The sequence below is a fragment of the Dendropsophus ebraccatus genome, chromosome 5 (genome assembly GCF_027789765.1).
Source record: "Dendropsophus ebraccatus isolate aDenEbr1 chromosome 5, aDenEbr1.pat, whole genome shotgun sequence".
NCBI lineage: Eukaryota > Metazoa > Chordata > Amphibia > Anura > Hylidae > Dendropsophus > Dendropsophus ebraccatus.
Genome location: NC_091458.1, coordinates 129,188,070 through 129,209,979, shown reverse-complemented (window position 1 = coordinate 129,209,979; position 21,910 = coordinate 129,188,070). Strand labels below are relative to the sequence as shown.

Genomic DNA, 21,910 nt, shown 5'->3' with positions numbered 1-21,910 from the left:
GTTCTTAATAATGCATATCTAGCAGCCCGGGAATTATCCCAGGACACTTGCTTAACAGTGAACGAAGATACAATTCAGAGGAAAAAGAATGGTGTTGATTATAAAAATAATTTTATTACTTCTTTTAATCATTCAGCCAGGAATATTAGGAAAATTCTCTCTAAACATTGGCACATATTACATAATGACCCATATCTGAAGGAAATCCTCCCCAAAAAACCCTGGTATTACGTATAGACGAGCCCGGACCCTTAGGAATCACATTGCTCCGAGCAAACTAAGAACGATTAATCCATTTACTAGGTCTGAACTAGGTTCTAAACCATGTGGTAGCTACAGATGTAATAATGTGCGGTGTAAGTGTTGCTCCACTATAAAACACAACCAACATAGATTTCAGAGCAACACCACTGGTGATTCTTTTGAGATCAACTATTTTATGAACTGTGCCACCACATTCGTCATATACTTACTAGAATGCCCGTGTGGGCTACAGTACGTAGGGAGGACACAGATGAGTTTACGTACCAGATTAAATAAACATAGATCTAATGTTATTAATAAGTTTGATAAACATAGTGTGTCACGTCACGCCAGCATTTGCCAAAATGGGTCTTTTGATGGTTTTTATATTTTGCCAATCGAACATGTTCCCCAGGAGCATAACAATCGGTTTGCTACGTTGAGACGTAGAGAAATGTACTGGATATACAAAATCTCTTCACTGATTCCCTGGGGATTGAATGAAGCCATTGAGAGCAACATATAGGATGGGCGATGTCGATAGGAAGGTGGCATTTTATCATTTATATTTATTCCTGTCCATTTTAGTCTTATATATATATTTTTATATTTTCATAGTAGCATGATGAATTTTACTGTTTAATCGGTATTTTCTATAGATACGTATGTGTATATATATATATATATATATATATATATATATATATATATATATGAGTATACGGTATGCCCACATTATGTATAAGCTCATTCATTTATTTATTTATTTTATCGTTTATTTATATATGCACCTTACATATGTATTTTACGCAGGTCAGTCAGGGGGGATGTACTATTCATCTAGTTTATTACAAGGCTTTTAACATGTAAAAGATAATACGGAATGTTAATCTAACACTTAAGCAGAGTATAGTTACACAGAGGACTATATACTTTTCTTTTTGAGCTTCTCGAGATCAATAAGGGTTAATCCAACCTCCTTTCCCTTCTGCGATCAACACACACAGGACCTTTGGCGTCTTCGGTTGCCTAGGTGCGTAGGACCAGAGTGCGCATGCGCCAAGGTCCTTGACAGACGCAGAGCCCTTGAGGGAGCGCATGGTGAGTTTACGAGATTTGCTTTTATTTATTCATTTATTTATGCATTCTGAATTATGTGATACGTCAGAGTTACACTATATGATGGACAGTTGGGTTGCGCGACTGTAATGTAGCCTGGTATACTACAGATTATGTTTGGACTTCCGTTGCGGCCCGCATGTGGGCAGGCCTGACATATGTATGAGGGTATATATGGACTGGATCTATGTATTGCTTTTAATCATCCTGGAGGTTTGATAAAGAGAGCATAGGACTCTCGAAACGCGTTACCTATGGATATGTATATATTAATAAACTAGAGATTTTACACTTGGTCTGCGCGAGGACAATATCTCCTTTTTACTGTTTTGGATTTTGCCATTTTATTGCTGTGTCTCTTGCGGAATGTTTCCCTGGGAAGGGAGAAATTCGAGAGTTTTTAGCTGACTATGCAGATGTCTTTGATGAGAATGCCGTAGAGGGATTGCCCCCTCACCGACCCTATGATTGTTCGATTGAACTCCTTCCAGGTGCCAAATATCCCAAAAGACGTATATTCAACCTGTCCTGAGAGGGAGGCCATGCAGGAATATATAAGGGATAAGGTCTACGTAAGGGCCACATTCACCCCTCATCCTCTCCTTTGGGGGCAGGATTTTTTTTTGTGGGCAAAAAAGACGGCGGGCTTCGGCCCTGTATTGACTATAGAATTAAAGGGGTTGGCCACTTTATAGTAAAATAGGTCAGTACAAAGTATTAGTAAGTGTACTCACTGTATATACTGACAGCAACTCCTTCTGTACCTCACAGAGCTAAAATCAGACTCCCCTTCACCAGGCTGGGGTGCCCTGCTCTGTTTTGTTTCAGTCCACAAAATGGCCGACATGGAGGAGCATGTGACCAGGCCCTGTCCCCTGTGTTCTCCATAGACATATACAGGCTCAGTGGTGGACACAGGGGACAGGGCATGGTCACCTGCTCCTCCATGTCAGCAATCTTATGGACCAAAACACCACAGAGCAGGACAGCCCAGCCTGGTGAAGGGGAGTCTGATGTCAGCTCTATGAGGTACACAGGAAGCTGCTGTCAGTATATACAGTGAGCACACTTACTAATACTGTACACTGAGCAATTTTACTATAAAGTGGCCAACCCCTTTAAACAAGATCACCGTTAAGAACCAGCACCTGCTACCTCTGATCCCGGACTTGATTAACCAGATTGTGGATGCTAAATGGTTTTCAAAGATTGATTTACAGGGAGCATATAATCTAACAAGCAAAAAATGTAGTAGCCGATATTCCACCCCAATAATACATAGAGCAAGTGCAAATATAGTATTTGTGGGGGTATCCTACTGGGTGCTACAACAGCAAAACAATATATATACACCTACAAAGAAATACTGTGCCCAGATATCATATAATCTCAAAAGAATTTTATTGATCACAAACAAAGATGAATATAAAATACAATAAAATCACAAAATGAATCAGAACAGATGATTACAAAAAATGCATGGGCAAGGTGCATGTACTAAAGTGCCGGCATATAACAAATTGTGCAAAAATACAAAAATTGTAAATAATAGATGGAGTGCCTAGCACAATAAGATAAATAAGTTTACATGTTTAGTGGGAGCTCATTGTAAGGGTACAAACCCACTTGACGTATTTGCTGCGTGAATCAGTCTTAAAAATAAGCAGGCAAAACGCAGGTTGGCTTTATACAATTGTTCTGCGTTAAAATACGCAATTGCGTATTTTTGAAGCGTGAAGCTACATGCGTTTTTCGCACAGGTTGTTAACAACTGATGCTTTGCTAACAACAAGCTTCACGCTTCAAAAATACGCAATTGCGTATTTTAACGCAGAACAATTGTATAAAGCCTAATGAATGGCATGTATCAGATAACCATGGAGTAATACCATAGAGAGCCCCGTTGCTGAAACATTACCTAAGGTGCTGGTTCACACTGTACCCATGCGATGTGCCCCGACGCGCGTTTCGGCAACACGCCTTTCTAAAGGGGTCTCCCCTAGAGAAAGGCGTTTTGCCGAAACGCGCATCGGGGCACATTCGCCAATTATTACAGGAAATTTGTCAAGGGGTTCCAGAAATGTCAAAGCTGATGCCTTGTCTCACAGTTTCGACATCTAGAACAATCCCCGGGACCAGCCCGATACTATTCTGAACCCCAGTGTAATTGTGGCCATCTTACAACCAGACCTGGTGACTCTAATTGCGGAGTCTCAGTCCCTGGCACCTCGGAATACTCCGGAATCTCTGTTGGTTGTACCCCCGAATCTTCGCCTCCGGGTCTTGGAGGAGATTCACAGTTCGGTTGACACTTGTGAGACCTGTGCTCAGTCCAAGGTTTTCCTGTAGGCCACCTGAGGGTCTCTTACGTCCTCTGCCGATGCTGGAGGTAGCCCTAAGGGTGCCTGGAAAACATGGGTACAACTATAGGCTGGATCCATGTTTCCCCAGACTCCCTAGGGCTCTTAGGTTCACATCACATTGGGCTTCTACTGCATTGACCCCTAAGAGTAATCAATTTATTACTCACAGGAGTCCCCTGAAGAACTAAAACTAAGTGTAAAAAATTCCCATCCCATAATAAAAGATATATTAAAGTTATATTAACGTGACATCCCTGAGGAAGCCGGGTACGGCAGAACGCATGGGGTGTTTTTGCTGCTCCCACCTGACCAATCCTTTCATCTACTGGACTGCACATGGTGATATTGTTTTTAGTACATTTTTTATTATTAGTCACTGCATTACCCATTATTTTTGTAATAATTTGGGGGATTTTTTTCTTGCATTGTACTCATGTGCTGAGTCCAGGGTCAGGTAGGGTGTTGAGTCCAGGCTGGGACGCCAGCCGGACCAAGTATGACATTTTAGTGTTTTTAATGTTGAGTGGCATTTAGGGCTTGTCTCCCTAGGTTTACTGCTCCTGTTTTGTATATATTTTGGGTATTGTAAGGCTATTTAAATAAATATTTTTTTCTTGATGTGCTACCATTTTGTGCATATGCTTTTTCTTCATAGTCCTTCTGTGTTTCTTATATGCATTGGTTTATCACTCAGGTTATAGGGTGGTGCCCACTATACTCTCTGGTTTGACAAAAAAAAATCCTGGGGGTGCTGCCCAGACAATGCGAGCACCCCCAGGATTCTCTGCTACTAATTGTGGATATGCAGCAGCTGTACACATGTGCAGTGAAGGGGACACCTAGTGGCTATATGTATAATTTTGATTTAAACATTTTTTTTATACTATAGTATATTGCAAAACTGATCACAACTAGAGATGTGAGAATTTACATTACAAATGAAGCAAAGCGCTTTGTTTGCTCAGCAGCCGGCTTATACGCTGGCTGCCTTTGATCTCTGTGCCGCTCCACCCTGGGTGTCTTGAAAAGCTGGAGCCAGTCCTGGGAATATGGGAGAAGTTTTCCAGGAGTAGATCCAGCTTTTCCAGTGGCACAGAGGTCATTCACTGGTCACAATGCAAAAAAAAAAAGAGTACTGTGTAATATAAGCCTATTAACCTCTTAAGGACATATGACGTACCCGTACGTCATATGTTCTCATTAGCACTTCAAAGCGGGGCCGCGCGGCGACCCCGCTTTGAAGCGCCGCGGTCCCGGGTGCCGCGTGTAGCCCGGGACCGCCGCTATTAGAGGGCACGGTCTGATCGCCGTGCCCGCTAATTAGCTAATCGGAGGCAGCTGTCAAAGTTGACAGCTGCCTCCGATTACCGGAGGCAACCGTTCCCTGGTGTCTAGTGGGGGAGATCGCTCCTCCGGGATGTTGTCCCGAAGGAGCGATCTCCGTTACTGATGCCGGCCGGGGACTCGTCCAAGATGGCGCCGTCCCCGACTCGGCACTCGTTTACTTCCGGCTGCAGCAGCCGGAAGTAAACGAGTGCCTATTTCATTGATCTCTGCAGCATATCTATGCTGCAGAGATCTCAATGAGAGATCAAAGTATATATACTAGAAGGCCCCTAGGGGGGCTTCTAGTATAAGTGTAAAAAAAAAAAAAAAAAAAAAAAAAGTGTTGTTTATAGTAAAAAAAACCCTCCCTAATAAAAGTCTGAATCACCCCCCTTTTCCCAGGTTTTAAATAAAAGTAAACAAATAAATAAACATGTTTGGTATCGCCACGTGCGTAATCGCCCGAACTATTAATTAATCACATTCCTGATCTCGCACGGTAAACGGCGTCAGCGCAAAAAAATCCCAAAGTGCAAAATTGTGCATTTTTGGTTGCATCAAATCCAGAAAAAATGGAATAAAAAGCGATCAAAAAGTCGTACATGCGCAATCAAGGTACCGATAGAAAGATCACATCATGGCGCAAAAAATGACACCTGACACAGCCCCATAGACCAAAGGATAAAAGCGTTATAAGCATGGGAATGGAGAGATTTTAAGGAACATATATTTGTTAACAATGGTTTGAATTTTTTATAGGCCACCAGATACAATATAAGTTATACATGTTATATATAGTTTTAATCATAACGACTTGTGGAACATGCAGAACAAGTCAGTTTTACCCCAGGGCGAATGGCGTAAAAACACAGTTCCCCCAAATAAAAGAAAGGCGTTTTTTTTTTTCAATTTCACCACACTTTGAATTTTTTTCTGGTTTTGTAGTGTACTTAACCCCTTAAGGACCAGGCCTGAAATGGCCTTAAGGACCGGAGCAAATTTTATGAATATGACCTGTGTCACTTTATTCATTAATAACTTCGGAATGCTTTTACCTATCCGGCTGATTCTGAGATTGTTTTCTCGTAACATATTGTACTTCACATTTCTAGTAAACTGGAGTCGATACTTAAAACGAATCTTTATGAAAAAAAACAAAATAACGTGAAAAATTGTGAAAAAATGCATTTTTCCAACTTTAAAACTTTTCTGCTTATACAGAAAATGGTTATACCACATAAATTATATATTAAATAGCATTAGCAACATGTCTACTTTATGTTGGCGGCATTTTTTAAACGATCTTTCATTTTTTTTTAGACAATCGGAAGCTTAAAACATTAGCAGCAAATTTCCAAATTTTCAGTAAAATTTCAAAATCAGATATTTTTAGGCACCTGTTCAGGTTTAAAGTGTATTTGAGGGGACTGTGTGTTAGAAAGCCCCACAAAGCACCCCATTTCAGAAACTGCACCCCCCAAACTCTGCAAAAGCATATCCAGAAAGTGTTTTAACCCTTTAGGGGAGTCACAGAAATAAAAGCTAAGTGTGTAAGAAATTTGGAAATTTTAATTTTCTGTGCAGAGATTTTATTGTAATCCAATATTTTTCATAATTATAAACCTATTACCAGAGAAATGCACCCCAATATTGATTGCCCTGTTTCTGAAGTTTATAGAAATACCCCATATGTGACCCTATTGCATTGTTTGACGCAACCACAAGCCTCAGATATAAAGGAGCGCCTAGTGAATTTCAATGGCTCCGTTATATTAGGTAATTTCTGACTGTACCACTTCAGGTTGGCAGAGGCTCTGGGGTGCCAAAACCTAAAAAACACCCCTAAAGGGACACCATTTAGAAAACTACACCCCTCAAGGAATGTAACAAGGGGTGCGGTGAGCATCTGGACCCCACAGGTGCTTCACAGATTTTCCCAACAATATGGCGTGAAAAAGGACAAAAGTATTTTTTACACTAAAACGTTGTTCTAGCCTTCAATTTTTCATTTTCACAAAGGGATAAAAGGAAAAAAAAAACACAAACCATGTAGCGCAGTTTCTGCCGAGTACGGAAATACCCCAGATGTGGCGATAAAGTGCCAAGGGGGCGCAGGACGAGCCTCCAAAGGGAAGGAGCGCCAATTGGCTTTTGGAAGCTGGATTTCACTAGAATGGATTTCAAGGGCCATGTCGCATTTACAGAGCCCTCGTGCTGCCAAGACACTGGAAACCCCCCACAAGTGACCCCATTCTGGAAACTACACCCCTCAAGGAATCTAACAAGGGGTGCAGTGAGCACATGGACCCCACTGGTGACGGGCACAAATGTGGAAAAATGTGACGAGAAAGTGAAAATTTTCATTTTTTCACTTTCACGGCACAAATGTGCCCATCATCAAGGGGTCAATATCCTCACTGCACCCCTTGTTAGATTCCCTGAGGGGTGTAGTTTCCAGAATGGTGTCACTTGTGGGGGGTTTCCAGTGTCTTGGCAGCACGAGGGCTCTGTAAATGCGACATGGAGTTCATCATCCATTCTAGCCAAATCCAACCTCCAAAATCCAAATGGCGCTCCTTCCCTTCGGAGGCTTGCCCTGCGCCCACATGGCGCTTTATGTCCACATGTGGGGTATTTACGGACTCGGGGGAAATTGCTCTACACATATTGTGTGTTTATTTTCTCTTTTAACCCCTTGTGAAAATGATAAATTCAAGGCTAGACCAACATTATAGTGTAAAAAATGTAATATTTCATTTTCACGCCACATTGTTCCACATTTGTGCCCGTCACCAGTGGGGTCCATATGCTCACTACACCCCTTGTTACATTCCTTGAGGGGTGTAGTTTCCATAATGGGGACACTTGTGGGGGGTTTCAACTGTCTTGGCAACACAGGGGCCTTTTAAATGCAACATGGCCCCTTAAAATCTAATCCAGCCTAAAAAAACCAAATGGCGCTCCTTCCCTTTGGAGGCTTACCCTGCACCCGCATGGCGCTTTATGTCCACATGTGGGGTATTTCCGTACTCAGGGGAAATTGCTCTACACATTTTGTGTTTTTTTTTATCTTTTAGCCCCTTGTGAAAATGAAAAAAAAGACAAGATCAATGATTTAGAGTAAAATTTTTTAAAAAATTACACTAAAAGTTGGTCTAGCCTTGATTTTTTTTCCATTTCCACAAGGGGTTAAAAAAGAAAATAAACGCAAAGCGTGTAGGGTAATTTCCCCTGACTACGAAAATACCCCACATGTGGACATAATGTGCCATATGGGCACAGGGCAAGCCACCAAAGGGACAGAGCGCCATTTAGAGGCTGGAATGGAGGATGGAGGCCATGTCGCAATTACAAAGCTCCTGTGCTGCCAGAACAGTAGAAACCCCCCACAAGTGACCCCATTATGGAAACTACACCCCACAAGGAATCTAACAAGGGGTATAGTGAGCATATGGACCCCACTGGTGACGGGCAGAATTGTGGAACAATGTGACGTCAAAATGAAAAATTTAATTTTTTACACTAAAACATTGATGTAACTTTGAATTTTTCATGTTCACAAGGGGTTAAAAGAAAAAATAAACCACTAAAAATGTAGAGCAATTTCCCCCGATTACAGGAGTACCCCATATGTGGAAACAAAGTGCAAAGTCTGTGCACGGAAAGCCTTCAAAGGCAAGGAGCGCAATTTGGATTTTGGAAGCTGGATTTGGCCAGAATGGAGGTCGAAGGGTTCGCAGAGCCCCCGTGCTGCCAAAACATTGTAAACCCCCCACAAGTGACCCCAACAAACTCAGGAATCTGTGGTTCGTTGGGGTTGGGCTTGACATCCCGCTGCGTGTAAGTAAGTTAACCCCCTGCTGGCCGGAGTATACATCACCTCCTCCCTGCTACGGCTTGCTTCAGGGCTCACGGTGTCTGCTCATTCCGCGCAGCCAATCAGTGTGCTGCCCCGCCGCAACCACAGATTGGCTGAGCAGGACATCCTGCCGAGAACCTCCGAAGCAAGCTGGAGCGGGGAACAGATGATGTATGTTCCGGGCAGCGGGGGGTGAACTTACATACACGCAGCAGGATGTCAAGCCCACTGCGTGTATGTATTCTCATAGGGATGAACTAACACTGAATCCGCTGCGGATCCGGAGTGTGTGAAGGCACCCTTAGAGGGGTGTGTAAGTGTTATGCTTCTACACGTGAAAGTGTGTGTGTGTTTTATGTACTGTTTTTACATTTTTATTTTATTTTATTTTTTTACTTTACATTTTTTTTACTTGGCAGGCACACCGGGAGAAGGGGGGGGGGGGACGCAGAAAAAAGAAAGAAATTTACACTAAAGAAAAAAAAACAGCAAAGGGCAGAGGGTGGCAGAAGAGGAGAGGGTTGCAGGAGAGGGGCGGCAGGACGGAGGAGAAAGGGTAAGAGGAGAGGGTGGTAGCAGAGAAGGGGAGAGGGTGGCAGGAGAGGGGCGGCAGGACGGAGGAGAGAGGAAACGGTAGCGGCAGGACAGAGGGTGGCAGGGGCGGGGAGAGGGTGGCAGGAGAGGGGCGGCAGGACGGAGGGGAGAGGAAACGGTAGCGGCAGGACAGAGGGTGGCAGGGGCGGGGAGAGGGTGGCAGTGAAGGGGAGAGGGTAAGAGGCGAGGGTAAGAGGAAAGGGTGGCAGGACAGAGGGGAGAGGTTGGCAGGACAGAGGGGAGAGGAAAGGGTAGCGGCAGGACAGAGGATGGCAGGGGAGGGGAGAGGGTAAGACGAGAGGGTGGCAGCAGAGAGGGGAGAGGGTGGCAGCAGGGAGGGTGGCAGGAGGGTGGGTGGCAGCAGGGAGGGTGGGTTGGTAGGTGGGTGGGTGCCAGCAAGGAGGGAGGGATGGTGGGTGCCGGGAGGGATGGTGGGTGCCAGCAGGGAGGGAGGGTGGGAGCGTGGGTGCCAGCAGGGAGGGAGGGTGGGAGCGTGGGTGCCAGCAGGGAGGGAGGGTGGGAGCGTGGGTGCCAGCAGGGAGGGAGGGTGAGAGCGTGGGTGCCAGCAGGGAGGGAGGGTGCGTGGGTGCCAGCAGGGAGGGAGGGTGCGTGGGTGCCTGCAGGGAGGGAGGGTGGGAGCGTGGGTGCCAGCAGGGAGGGAGGGTGGGATGGTGGGTGCCAGCAGGGATGGTGGGTGCCAGCAGGGAGGGTGGGATGGTGGGTGCCAGCAGGGAGGGAGGGTGGGATGGTGGGTGCCAGCAGGGCACAGGGAGAGAGGGAGGGAGGGTGGGTGCCAGCAGGGAGGGATGGTGGGTGCCAGCAGGGATGGTGGGTGCCAGCAGGGAGGGAGGGTGGGATGGTGGGTGCCAGCAGGGAGGGAGGGTGCCAGCAGGGAGGGAGGGTGGGATGGTGGGTGCCAGCAGGGAGGGAGGGTGGGATGGTGGGTGCCAGCAGGGAGGGAGGGTGGGATGGTGGGTGCCAGCAGGGATGGTGGGTGCCAGCAGGGAGGGATGGTGGGATGGTGGGTGCCAGCAGGGAGGGAGGGTGGGATGGTGGGTGCCAGCAGGGAGGGAGGGTGGGATGGTGGGTGCCAGCAGGGAGGGAGGGTGGGATGGTGGGTGCCAGCAGGGAGGGAGGGTGGGATGGTGGGTGCCAGCAGGGCACAGGGAGAGAGGGAGGGAGGGTGGGATGGTGGGTGCCAGCAGGGAGGGATGGTGGGTGCCAGCAGGGAGGGAGGGTGGGATGGTGGGTGCCAGCAGGGAGGGGAGGGTGGGAGGGTGCCAGCAGGGAGGGGAGGGTGCCAGCAGGGAGGGGAGGGTGGGAGGGTGCCAGCAGGGAGGGGAGGGTGGGAGGGTGCCAGCAGGGAGGGGAGGGTGCCAGCAGGGAGGGGAGGGTGGGATGGTGGGTGCCAGCAGGGAGGGAGGGTGGGAGAGTGCCAGCAGGGAGGGTGGGATGGTGGGTGCCAGCAGGGCACAGGGAGAGAGGGATGGATCGGCGGCATGAGGGAGAAGGAGGAAGCATGGAGCGGCTAACGGGGAGGAGGAGGAAGCGGGGGCAGCATGGAGCGGCGGCGGGGAAGAAGAGGAGGTACCGGGGAGGAGCGGGAGAGAGCACAGGGAGATCAGAGGCTGCTGATCTCCCTGTTATTGGCGGCAGCACGAGGGGGCCAGAGGAGGAGGAGGCAGTACGGGGGAGGAGGCACCCGGCGCCCGGCACACACCAGGTATGCACCGGGCGCCGGGCTCACTGCACAGTACTCCCATCATCTCCTTCTCAGCTCGCCGATTCCGGCGAGCAGAGAAGGAGATGATGGGAGTAGTAGTAACGATCGCCCATGAATGGCCGGCCGGTGGTTACCGGCCAATCACGGGCGATCAGGGGGCCGGATCCACGGGCAGGTGACGCCCGGGCACAGCAGTGATTGGTGCTGTCTCGGACAGCACCAATCACCGCTGAATTCCGGGGTCCGGTCCCGGAAACAAAGTACATTGCTATGATTGGCCGATGAGAAGTCATCGGCCAATTACAGCTATCGGCGTCACGGGGGGGCAGGGAAACTGCCCCCTACGTGACACAGGAAGATGGCTGCTGATAGAATCAGCAGCCATTTTCACCGGAGCGCCGCGCCCGTTTAAAGGGCCGACGTACCGGTACGTCATGGGTCCTTAAGTGACAGTGATCCATGACGTGCCGGTACGTCATGGGTCCTTAAGAGGTTAATGCAAAAATTCAGCCTGTCATTGCAAAGTACAATTAGTGACGCAAAAAATAAGGGCTCATGTGGGTCTCTAGGTGGAAAAATGCAAGTGCTATGGCCTTTTAAGCACAAGGAGGAAAAACCGAAAACGCAAAAACGAAAATGGCTCTGTCCTTAAGGGGTTAAAGAAGATGGCTAGCCTATAGAGAAGCATTCCCAGTGCACAGGCTACATTACTGGGGTCACCCTAACCAGCAGCCCCTCCATGCCTCCTGCACGCCCATGGCAGCCGCTTCCGGCAGCACAGACAGCCAGGTCCCGCCCTAAACACGTGACAGATCACATGGTCCATGACATCATCAAAGGTCCTTCAGCAAGCAAGAGTCTCGTATCTGCCGTCGTCTGCTGGAGCCGGATACGTGACCGGGAGGCCGCGGCCCGTCCTGTGTGCCGGTTGGTTCCGCTCTCCTCTCAGTGATTGGTGCCGGGTGTGGTGAGCGCTCGCCCCTCCCCCGCCCCGTGCTGGCGGTGCAGGATGAGGGGACGGTGGGCCAGCTGGGCGGTGTTGTCTCTGCTATACGGACGTTATTGTGGATGAGACAGTACTAGTAGCGGCTGCCTGGCCGCCCCGTGCTGCCGTGTAGCTGTATCCATGCGCGGTGACGTCACTTGTAGCTGATATAGGTGTATACACATAGAGCCGCCCCTGTGCAGAGGTGTGTGCAGTCACTGAGGAAGCCCCATATATACCGTGCTGTATAGAGGGGGCAGCTATAGGGGCTCCTACCCCACAGCTAACACCAGGCTTATCCCCACATATACCAACACTGGTTGTGTGCCCCTATATACTGGGATGTACTGCGCTGTATTCTACTATATACCGGGGTGTACGCCCCAATATGCTACTATATACCGGGGTGTACGCCCCAATATGCTACTATATACCGGGGTGTACGCTCCAACATGCTACTATATACCGGGATGTATGCCCCTATATGCTGCTATATACCGGGATGTATGCCCCTATATGCTGCTATATACCGGGATGTATGCCCCTATATGCTGCTATATACCGGGATGTATGCCCCTATATGCTGCTATATACCGGGATGTATGCCCCTATATGCTGCTATATACCGGGATGTATGCCCCTATATGCTGCTATATACCGGGATGTATGCCCCTATATGCTGCTATATACCGGGATGTATGCCCCTATATGCTGCTATATACCGGGATGTATGCCCCTATATGCTGCTATATACCGGGATGTATGCCCCTGTATGCTGCTATATACCGGGATGTATGCCCCTATATGCTGCTATATACCGGGATGTACGCCCCAATATGCTACTATATACCAGGATGTACAGCGCTGTATGCTGCTATATACCAGGATGTACGCACCTATATGCTGCTATATACCAGGATGTATGCCCCTATATGCTGCTATATACCGGGATGTATGCCCCTATATGCTGCTATATACCGGGATGTACGCCCCAATATGCTACTATATACCAGGATGTACAGCGCTGTATGCTGCTATATACCAGGATGTATGCCCCTATATGCTGCTATATACTGGGATGTATGGCACTATATACCGGGATGTACGTTGCTGTATGGCACTATATACCAGGGTGTATGTCTCTGTATGATACTATATACCAGGATGTACGTTGCTGTATGTCTCTGTATGATACTATATACCAGGATGTATGCTACTACAGTGGTTTGCAATAAATTAGAATATCAACAAATTTATTTATTTTATTTTTTTCAGTATTTCAATTCAAAAAGTGACCTCATATATTCTATAGTCATTACATACAGAGTGAACTTTTTCAAGCGTTTATATCTGTTAAAGTTGATGATTATGGATTACAGCCAAGAAAAACCCAAAAAGTCAGTATTTCAGAAAATTTGAATAATTGACCCATAACACCTGCAGTGGCTTCCGAAGTGTTATAAAAGGTCCCTAAGGGTAAATTCACACGGGTGCCTCGCATAAAAAAGCAGCTAATCCGCAATACACATATTAATAATAAGAATAATAAATGTATTGTGGATTAGCTGCGGTTTTTTTATGCGAGACGCCCGTGTGAATTTACCCTGAGAGTGCGTTTACACAGAAAGGTTTATCTGACAGATTTTTGGAAGCCAAAGCCAGGAATGGATTTAAAAAGAGGTTAGATCCCAGTCTTTTCTTTATGACCTGTTCCCTGTTTATAGTCTACTCCTGGTTTTGGCTTCAAAGATCTGTCAGTTAAATCTGTCTCTGTAAACACACCATTAGGCTGCGTTCACACTACGTATATTTCCGTCAGTACGTATATTTCCGTCAGTACATTTCAGTCAGTATTGCAACCAAAACCAGGAGTGGATTAAAAACACAGAAAGGATCTGTTCACACAATGGTGAAATTGAGTGGATGGCCGCCATATAACAGTAAATAACTGCCATTATTTCAATATAACAGCCGTTGTTCTAAAATAACAGCAAATATTTGCCATTAAATGGCGGCCATCCACTTAATTTCAACATTGTGTGAACAGAGCCTTTCTGTGTTTTTAATCCACTCCTGGTTTTGGTTGCAATACTGACTGAAATATACTGACAAAAATATACATATACTGACTGAAATATACGTAGTGTGAACGCAGCTTTAGTCTGGTTCGGTATGCAACACAATCATGGGGAAGACTGCTGACTTGACAGATGTCCAGAAGGCAGTCATTCACACACTACACAAGGAGGGTAAGCCACAAAAGTTCATTGCTAAAGAAGCTGGCTGTTCTCAGAGTGCTGTATGAAAGCATATTAATGGAAAGTTGAGTGAAAGGAAAAAGTGTGGCAGAAAAAGGTGCACCCCCATGTGTTAAAGGGGTACTCCAGCCCGGCCGTATTTTTCAGATATAGCCAGGGAGGGGGTGGTTATGGATGGTGGAGGTCACTTACCTCCACGATTCCAGCACCGGATCGCGGCGCCCCGTACCCCCGTCCGCTTCCTGGTCGTAGCTGCCGCATGAGACGTGACGTCTCAGGGCAGCTCAGCCATTCAGCGGCCGAGGCGGGACGCCGCCTAATGGCTGAGCTGTCTTGAAACATCATGTGCGGCAGCTACGACCAGGAAGTGGGACGGGGTGCTGCAATCCGGTACCCAGCGCTGGAACCGGGGAGGTAAGTGACCTCCGCCATCCATAACCACCCCCTCCCCGGCCATATCTGAAAAATACGGCCGTGTCGGAGTACCCCTTTGAAGGGAATCGGTCAGCTCCTGGGTCCCACCTAAGGTGCTTGCAGTGTGCTGTAGCTGGCAGTCCCCTTGTGAGCATGGTACCTTTTGGTAATTTTCTGTGCATTGAATTATGTACAATCTCAGGTCTTCTACTGTAAAGAAGTGTTAAAAAGGAGTTGTTTGTGCCACACTCTGGCGCTCCTCTCCACTCCTTCCTCTTCCTCATGAATAATCAATGCTGCCTGGCCTCCTGCTCGCTCAGCTATCAGCCAGTGTCTCTGATTGCAGATCAGTCCTCTGTAGGCAGTATATGTCTGAAAGAAACACTCAGCTATAGTTGCATCTCTGCCTTCAAATGTGTTGTAGCTGTAGTCTAGGGGTAACTCACCTGTCTACAGACCTACCAGCACTTGATTACCTGATGGAAATGAAATAAAGGTCTATTTTTTTTTTTTCTTCTCATTATTGTATTATTTTTAATGCTATGTTCACACACAGTATTTTTGCTCAGTATTTTGCAACCAAAATCGGGAGTGGGTTGGAAACACAGAAAGGCTATGTTCACACACTGTTAAAATTGAGTGAATGGCCGTCATTGAATGGCAAATAATTGCTGTTTTAAAATTATGGCCGTTATTTGCCATTAAATTATGGCCATTTCAACAGTGTGTGAACAGCCTTTCTGTGTTTTCAATCCACTCCTGGTTTTGGTTGCAAAATACTGAGCTAAAATACTGCGTGTGAACATAGCCTGAGGGTATATTCACACGAACGGTCTCGCAGCGAGATTCTGGCTGCGAGACCGGCAGGTCCTGGCAGTTCCCACAAACTATATACTCGCTGCGGTCTGAACGACCGCAGTGAGTATGTCATTCTGCCGCCCTTAACCCCTTCTGCTCCTGGCCGGCTCCCCCGCTGTAAGCATACATTACCTCTCCTTGCTGCACGGGTCCGGCGTCCTGCTCTCCCGTCCGGCCAATCAGTGGCTGCGGCTGGGCAACACACTGATTGGCCGGGCGGAAGAGCAGGACGCTGGACCCGTGCAGCGAGGACAGGTAATATATGCTTACAGCAGGGGAGCCGGCCGGGAGCAGAAGGGGTTAAGGGCGCCAGAATTACATACTCACTGCGGTCGTTCAGACCGCAGCGAGTATATAGTTTGTGGGAACTGCCAGGACCTGCCGGTCTCGCAGCGAGACCGTTCGTGTGAATATACCCTTAAGAATTATACAGAAGACACCTAATTCATTTCCATCAGGGGATTTAAACCAGGGAGTCAAGTGCTGGCAGGTCTGTATACAGGTGAATTACCCCTAGACCACAGCTCAAACGCATTTGGTCTCAGAGATTCAACATCATCTGAGTGTTTCTTTCAGTCTGCCTACAGAGGACTGATCTGCAATCAGAGACACTGGCTGACAGCTGAGCGAGCAGGAGGCTGGGTAGCATTGATTATTCATAAAGAGGAGGGAGGAGTGCCAGAGTGTATTACAAACAACTCCTCTTTGACTCTTCAATACAGTAGGAGACGTAAGATTGGGACGTGGGGCTGCACGGAAAAATTACCAAAAGTCACCATGCTCACTAGGGAACTGCCAGCTACAGCACACTGCCAGAACCTTAGGTAGGGCACAGGAGCTGACGGATTCCCTTAAATCATCAAATACTTTACAATAGTATTCTCCAGCTGTAGTATGGGGGAAGCCACAGTTCCCATCATTCCCTAATTGTGACAAACCCTTGACAAACTTTAGCTATCCCATACTTTTAGGGTACAAACACACACAAACCGTATACGCAGCAGATCTGCAGCAGATTTGATGCTGTGTTCAGTTATTTAGATCTAATCTGCTGCGTATTTGCTACGTATCGCAGCAGTAAATACACTGCGTATACGGTGTGTGTGTTTATACCCTCAAGCTTCTATGTAGGAGTAACGTATGCCAGGTTTGTTATTTGTTTTTTTAACATAGGGCTGAAAGGGAATCTGTCAGCTGTAAATCACATTCCTAATTGCAGACACATTAGATGACTAGTAGGTAAAGGAGACACATGGTGCCTTTCTTATATCCATCTGTGTCTCCGAAAAAAGGAAAAAACAAACTTTATTCTCTGGTACAAGAGATTCAAATAGCCTTTTCCAAGCTCCTGATCTGCTGCGGCTGGAATGTCACCTTTTTCCTAAGCAGGGTCAGGTGTGGGAGTAATGGTACTTTTACACTGTGCGATAATTCGCACGATTAACTATTTTGAATGAACAATGTTTTTTTATAACGACCAGCGTTTAGAAGGAACGATACATCGATGATTTAAGAACATGTTGAAAGATCAAAATGAATGATTTCTCACTCGTCGTTTGCAGCGTTTACACGTACGATTATCGTTCGAATTCGACCGATATCGTGCAAAAACGAACGATATTCGTCCCATGTAAAAGGACCATAAGGAGGTGTTACACCTCGCTGCACGTTAGGAGCTCAGGAAAACCTCAATGGACTCGCATACTCATGTGCCAGTCTTAAAGTCCTGGCCCCATTTACCCAGCTGGATTTACTAAGAGGTGCATGCCCCTTAGTAAATCCGTCGGGACCTGCGCCTGTTGCTGGGCATGTGCAGAAATCTACACCTTTTCCAGAGCGTTTGTAGATTTCTACATGATTTACGCCTGTTTGTATACATAAACCATGACAAATTAGGCGCAGTAGGAGGTCATGCCTCCAGTCTGCCTATCAGGCGAGTGGGTTTTACGGTTGGTGTACGCCAATGCTAAGGTAATAGTCTGCGCCTTTTATGTTCCATAAGCCAGGGGCACATTTTTGCTAAATGTGCTCCTTGGTGCTCTAGAATAAAAGCATTTTTCTATGTTCTGGAAACACAGACAAATATATAACTGGGTTCCTTCATGACCTAACGGGTGTCAGCAGTGTGGGATGTGAATTGCAGCTAACAGGTTCCTTTTAGGGTCCATTTACACAGAAAGATTATCTGCCAAAGATTTGAAGCCAAAGCCAGAAACAGACTATAAACAGAGATCAGGTCATAAAGGAAAGCCTGAGATTTTTCCTCTTTTCAAATACATTCCTGGCTTTGGCTTAAAATATTTGGCAGATAATTTTTCTGTGTAAATGGACCCTTAAAGAGGGTAATTTTTCTGCTGAAAGAGCTTAGGGTGGGATAAAAAAGAAAAAAACCTGGCCTCACCTGCTGCCAATGCCACTCGGATGCTGCTAGTTCTCACCACTGCACATTTCCTGGACTCCAGGAAATACCGGCATAGCCAATCACTAGCCAAGCCCATAAAACGTATATTAAAGGCTATCAAATATGTAGCAAATGCTCTATCTATCTATCCTAATAGTAGAAACGATTCCGTAGTTTTTTAGAATGGTATTAGATGCTGCCTGTGTTCTAGAACTTTTGGGGGTTATTACGTATTCAATGTTTTGCTTTCATTTTAGAGGATGAACATCTTCCACCAGTGACTTGTTCTGGGTTGGCACATATCCTTTACACATAACCATGCAGAGCGATGTCAATACTACTGAGGAGATGGAATTCCGCATTCCACACAAACGCCGGAGAGTCGGCAACCCAATGTCAGACACTACGGTATGTATATTGGTCATAACACATCAAGCAGTCAGCATTACTTAGCATTTTTGCACAGTTGTTGCAAAAGTAATAACATTTCAAAGAATTCTGTATGAAATATACCCCATGGGGTTCAGTAACCCCCTTTTTGATGCGGTTAGTCTGCAATTGCCTGTTTTCTGTAGTAGAAGGTTAAGTTCCCTCTTAGAAGTAGAGCTCACACAGAGAAAAACCATAATGAGATGATTTGCACCTTTTTCTGTGATTGGAACTCCTGGTATTGGTGAAAACACTGCCCAAGACAAGACTCTAAAATCCGAGGGGACATAGTCTTATGCTGCGTTTACACGTCATGATTATCGTGCGAATTTGCGTGATAACGATCAAATTCGAACGATAATCGTACGTGTAAACGCAGCAAACGATAAACGAGAAATTGTTCGTTTTTATCTTTCAACATGTCATCAAAACGCCGTTTTGTCGTTCGCAAAAAATTTGCGCGATAGTCCGGCAGCCCGGCCCCCCGCTCCCCCACTCGCAGCCCCCTGCACCGGCTCGATCGCCGCCGCTCTGATCCCCACCCCCGCCGCCGCTCTGATCCCCACCCCCGCTACATGCTCCGCGCAGCTTCCGTGTCCTGCTAGCTTCTGTGTATCCTGGCACTGTGTGAAGTCACAGGCCGCTCAGACAGTGCCGGGAAAGTGCCGCAGTGCTGTCCTGGTGATTGGTTGAATGGCCTGTCGCTTCAGAAGCCAGCTCAAGCTAGCAGGATGTCAGGGATCGTGGAGAGGTATATCGGCCATGCATTGTTATTACACATAGCCGATGATCGTTGTCTCTACACAGAGTGCTAATGAGCCTGATTCTGACGATTATCGCTCCAATAGAGCCCTGTAATAGGGCCCTTAGTCCTTGGACTCCAACAGGTGAAGTGATGGGTTTCCTTTAAAGAGGACCTGTCACCCCCGGTGCCGGGGTAACAGGCTCCCGACCCCCCGCTGGAGCACCCTATACTCACCTGATACCGCCGGGTCCCGCTTCTTGAGCCGTTCGGGTGACTGAAATATCAGCGCCCGAAGCCCGGCGCGTGCGCTCCTCAGATGAGTCCAACTTTCATAGAGAATGACAGGTGAGTCCGATGCTCCGTCATTCTCTATGAGCGTTGGACTCATCTGAGGAGCGCGTGCGCCGGGCTTCGGGCGCTGATATCTCAGTCACCCGACCAGCTCAAGAAGCGGGATCAGGTGAGTATAGGGTGCTCCAGCGGGGGGCCGGGAGCCTGGGACACTGCACATGCTGTGAACTGACAGTCTAGCCAGGTGATCTCATTAGGTGAGCTGCAGTAGCTAGAATCTGCTGTCTCGCTCTTCAAAGCCAGAGGCTACATGAGAATTGTAGGCAGCATTAGGAAGTTAATGGGGAATTAGAAATCAGTATGGCTGAAAAACCATGCCTACCACTCTAGAGAAAACAGGTAAGTACAAGGCATACAGAAAAATGTGTAACAGCCTATAAAGCACAATTTTTATTATAAAACATTTTTTTACCTTTTTTTTTTTTAACAATGTTGCTTTTGTCTTTACATGTGCAGATAGGTATGCAGGGTGAAGACTATGAAGAGGTCAACAACTCAGAGTATGACTACGAGGCAGAATTTGAGAATGTAAGTTATGTAAGAGCCCAAAAAACCTGTTAATCTGTGATTTTAGACTAAAAGAATATGTATAGGAGAGAACATTCACATAAAGATTTAGACTTTCTGAACACTTTGGTGGCTGTTCATAGTGCGCACAACTTTATCAAGGGGAGTGGAGTTAAGGTTTGCCTTATTAGATAACTTTGTTGGTATTTATTTCCAGAGGCAATTCCCATCATGCCTGGACAGCCAAAGCCAAATCTTTATCTAGGCATGATGGGTATTGTAGTTTTACAACAGCTGGAGGGCCGTAAGTTTGACACTTGTGACATAATCCATGCATCCTAGATTGGCCACATATAGATCAAGATCTACTGGTTAATGTCAGACAGGCCTTGAGTAGATCACCATTGTCTTGTCCACAACTGTTAGACTAAAACAGCCATGACTTTTCTTCGCATAGTTCACTATTTCTCTTACTATATTGACTGGAACATCTTTCCCTACTGTGCTCCAAATTCCTAGTTTTTAAAAAGAGGGAATGTTACTCTGCTCTGAACCACACTGCTCCTGGCTGCTATCAGCAGGCATGGATAGATCCGCTGAGCCCGGCTTATTAGCCATTTAAATGCAGCTGTCATGACTGACAGGTGCATTTAAATGCTATAAAAACCGGCGATATGATCCAGCAGCCCATAATAATCGAGCATTGATCTCTATGAGAGATCGGTGCAGTTCTCATAAAAGTCCCTCTGGGGGATTTCAAGTTACTGTTAAAAAAAAAAAAAAAAAAAAAAAGTTTTTTCCATTAATACAAAAATCCCATCCCATAATAAAAGTATTATTTACCCCCATCTAATAAATATAATTAAATTAAATGGGTGCTCCAGCGTGGGGGCACTTTTTTGGGGGGACCGGGGAGGAGGTGGCTGAAATAAAAGACGTCCACTTACCTCTCCGGTTCCAGCGGTGGGTCCCGCATCACGGCGCTTCGTTTCCCGGCCGCTTCCTGGTGTCTGATGCCGCCCGAGACGCCACGTCTCAGGGCCGCTCAGCCACTCCGAGCGGACTTCAAACGGATCCCGCCTCCTTCACTGAGTGGCTGAGCGGCCCTGAGTCGCAGCGTCTCGGGCGGCGTCAGACACCAGGAAGCGGCCGGGCACCGGAGCACCGTGATGCGGGACCCGCCATTGAAACCGGTGAGGTAAGTGGATGTCTTTTATTTCAGCCACCTCCTCCCCGGTCCCTGAATAATAGTGCCCCCACGCTGGAGCACCCCTTTAGGGTATAAACCCACACAGCGTATTTACTGCTGCGATACGCAGCAAAAACGCAACAAAAACGCAGCAGATTAGATCTAAATAACTGAACTCGGCATTAAATCTTCACCATCAAACTGCTGCGTATTTGCTGCGTATTTGCTGCGTTTTTGTTGCGTATTTGCTGCGTATACGGTGTGTGGGTTTGTACCCTTAAAGCGTAACTGTCATTTCAGGGTCATTTTTTTGAAAACATAAATATCAACAGTACAAGCGATTTTAAGAAACTGTAATAGGTTTTATAAACCAAAAGAGTTTCCTTCTGGACTGAAAAAGCAATCTCCCAGCCTCCCCCCTCACATCAGATGAAGCAGGATTTCTGTCTCCATTATGTGGCTATGGAGAGGGGAGGGGCTGTTAGGAGTGACTGAGCACGGAGCAGTCTTGCACAGCACAACACCCTGCAATCTTCTCTCAGTAAG

At 46.8% G+C, this 21,910-nt stretch overlaps 1 protein-coding gene across 3 annotated transcripts in view; it reads left to right on the top strand.

Annotated features, from left to right (window-relative positions):
- Window positions 1-1,266: 1,266 nt before the first annotated feature.
- Window positions 1,267-21,910, top strand: part of BEND2 (BEN domain containing 2) — a 37,616-nt gene continuing 16,972 nt past the window's right edge. The window contains exons 1-3 of one of the 3 annotated variants that reach the window (XM_069972506.1): window positions 1,267-1,344; window positions 18,401-18,551; window positions 20,125-20,196. In XM_069972506.1, the coding sequence (XP_069828607.1) occupies window positions 18,462-18,551; window positions 20,125-20,196 (162 nt within the window). In that variant the 5' untranslated portion in view covers window positions 1,267-1,344; window positions 18,401-18,461. Of the gene's footprint in view, window positions 1,345-12,066; window positions 12,155-12,255; window positions 12,418-18,400; window positions 18,552-20,124; window positions 20,197-21,910 lie in introns of those variants that run through there. The other 2 variants (XM_069972505.1, XM_069972504.1) reach the window with 2 other exon arrangements.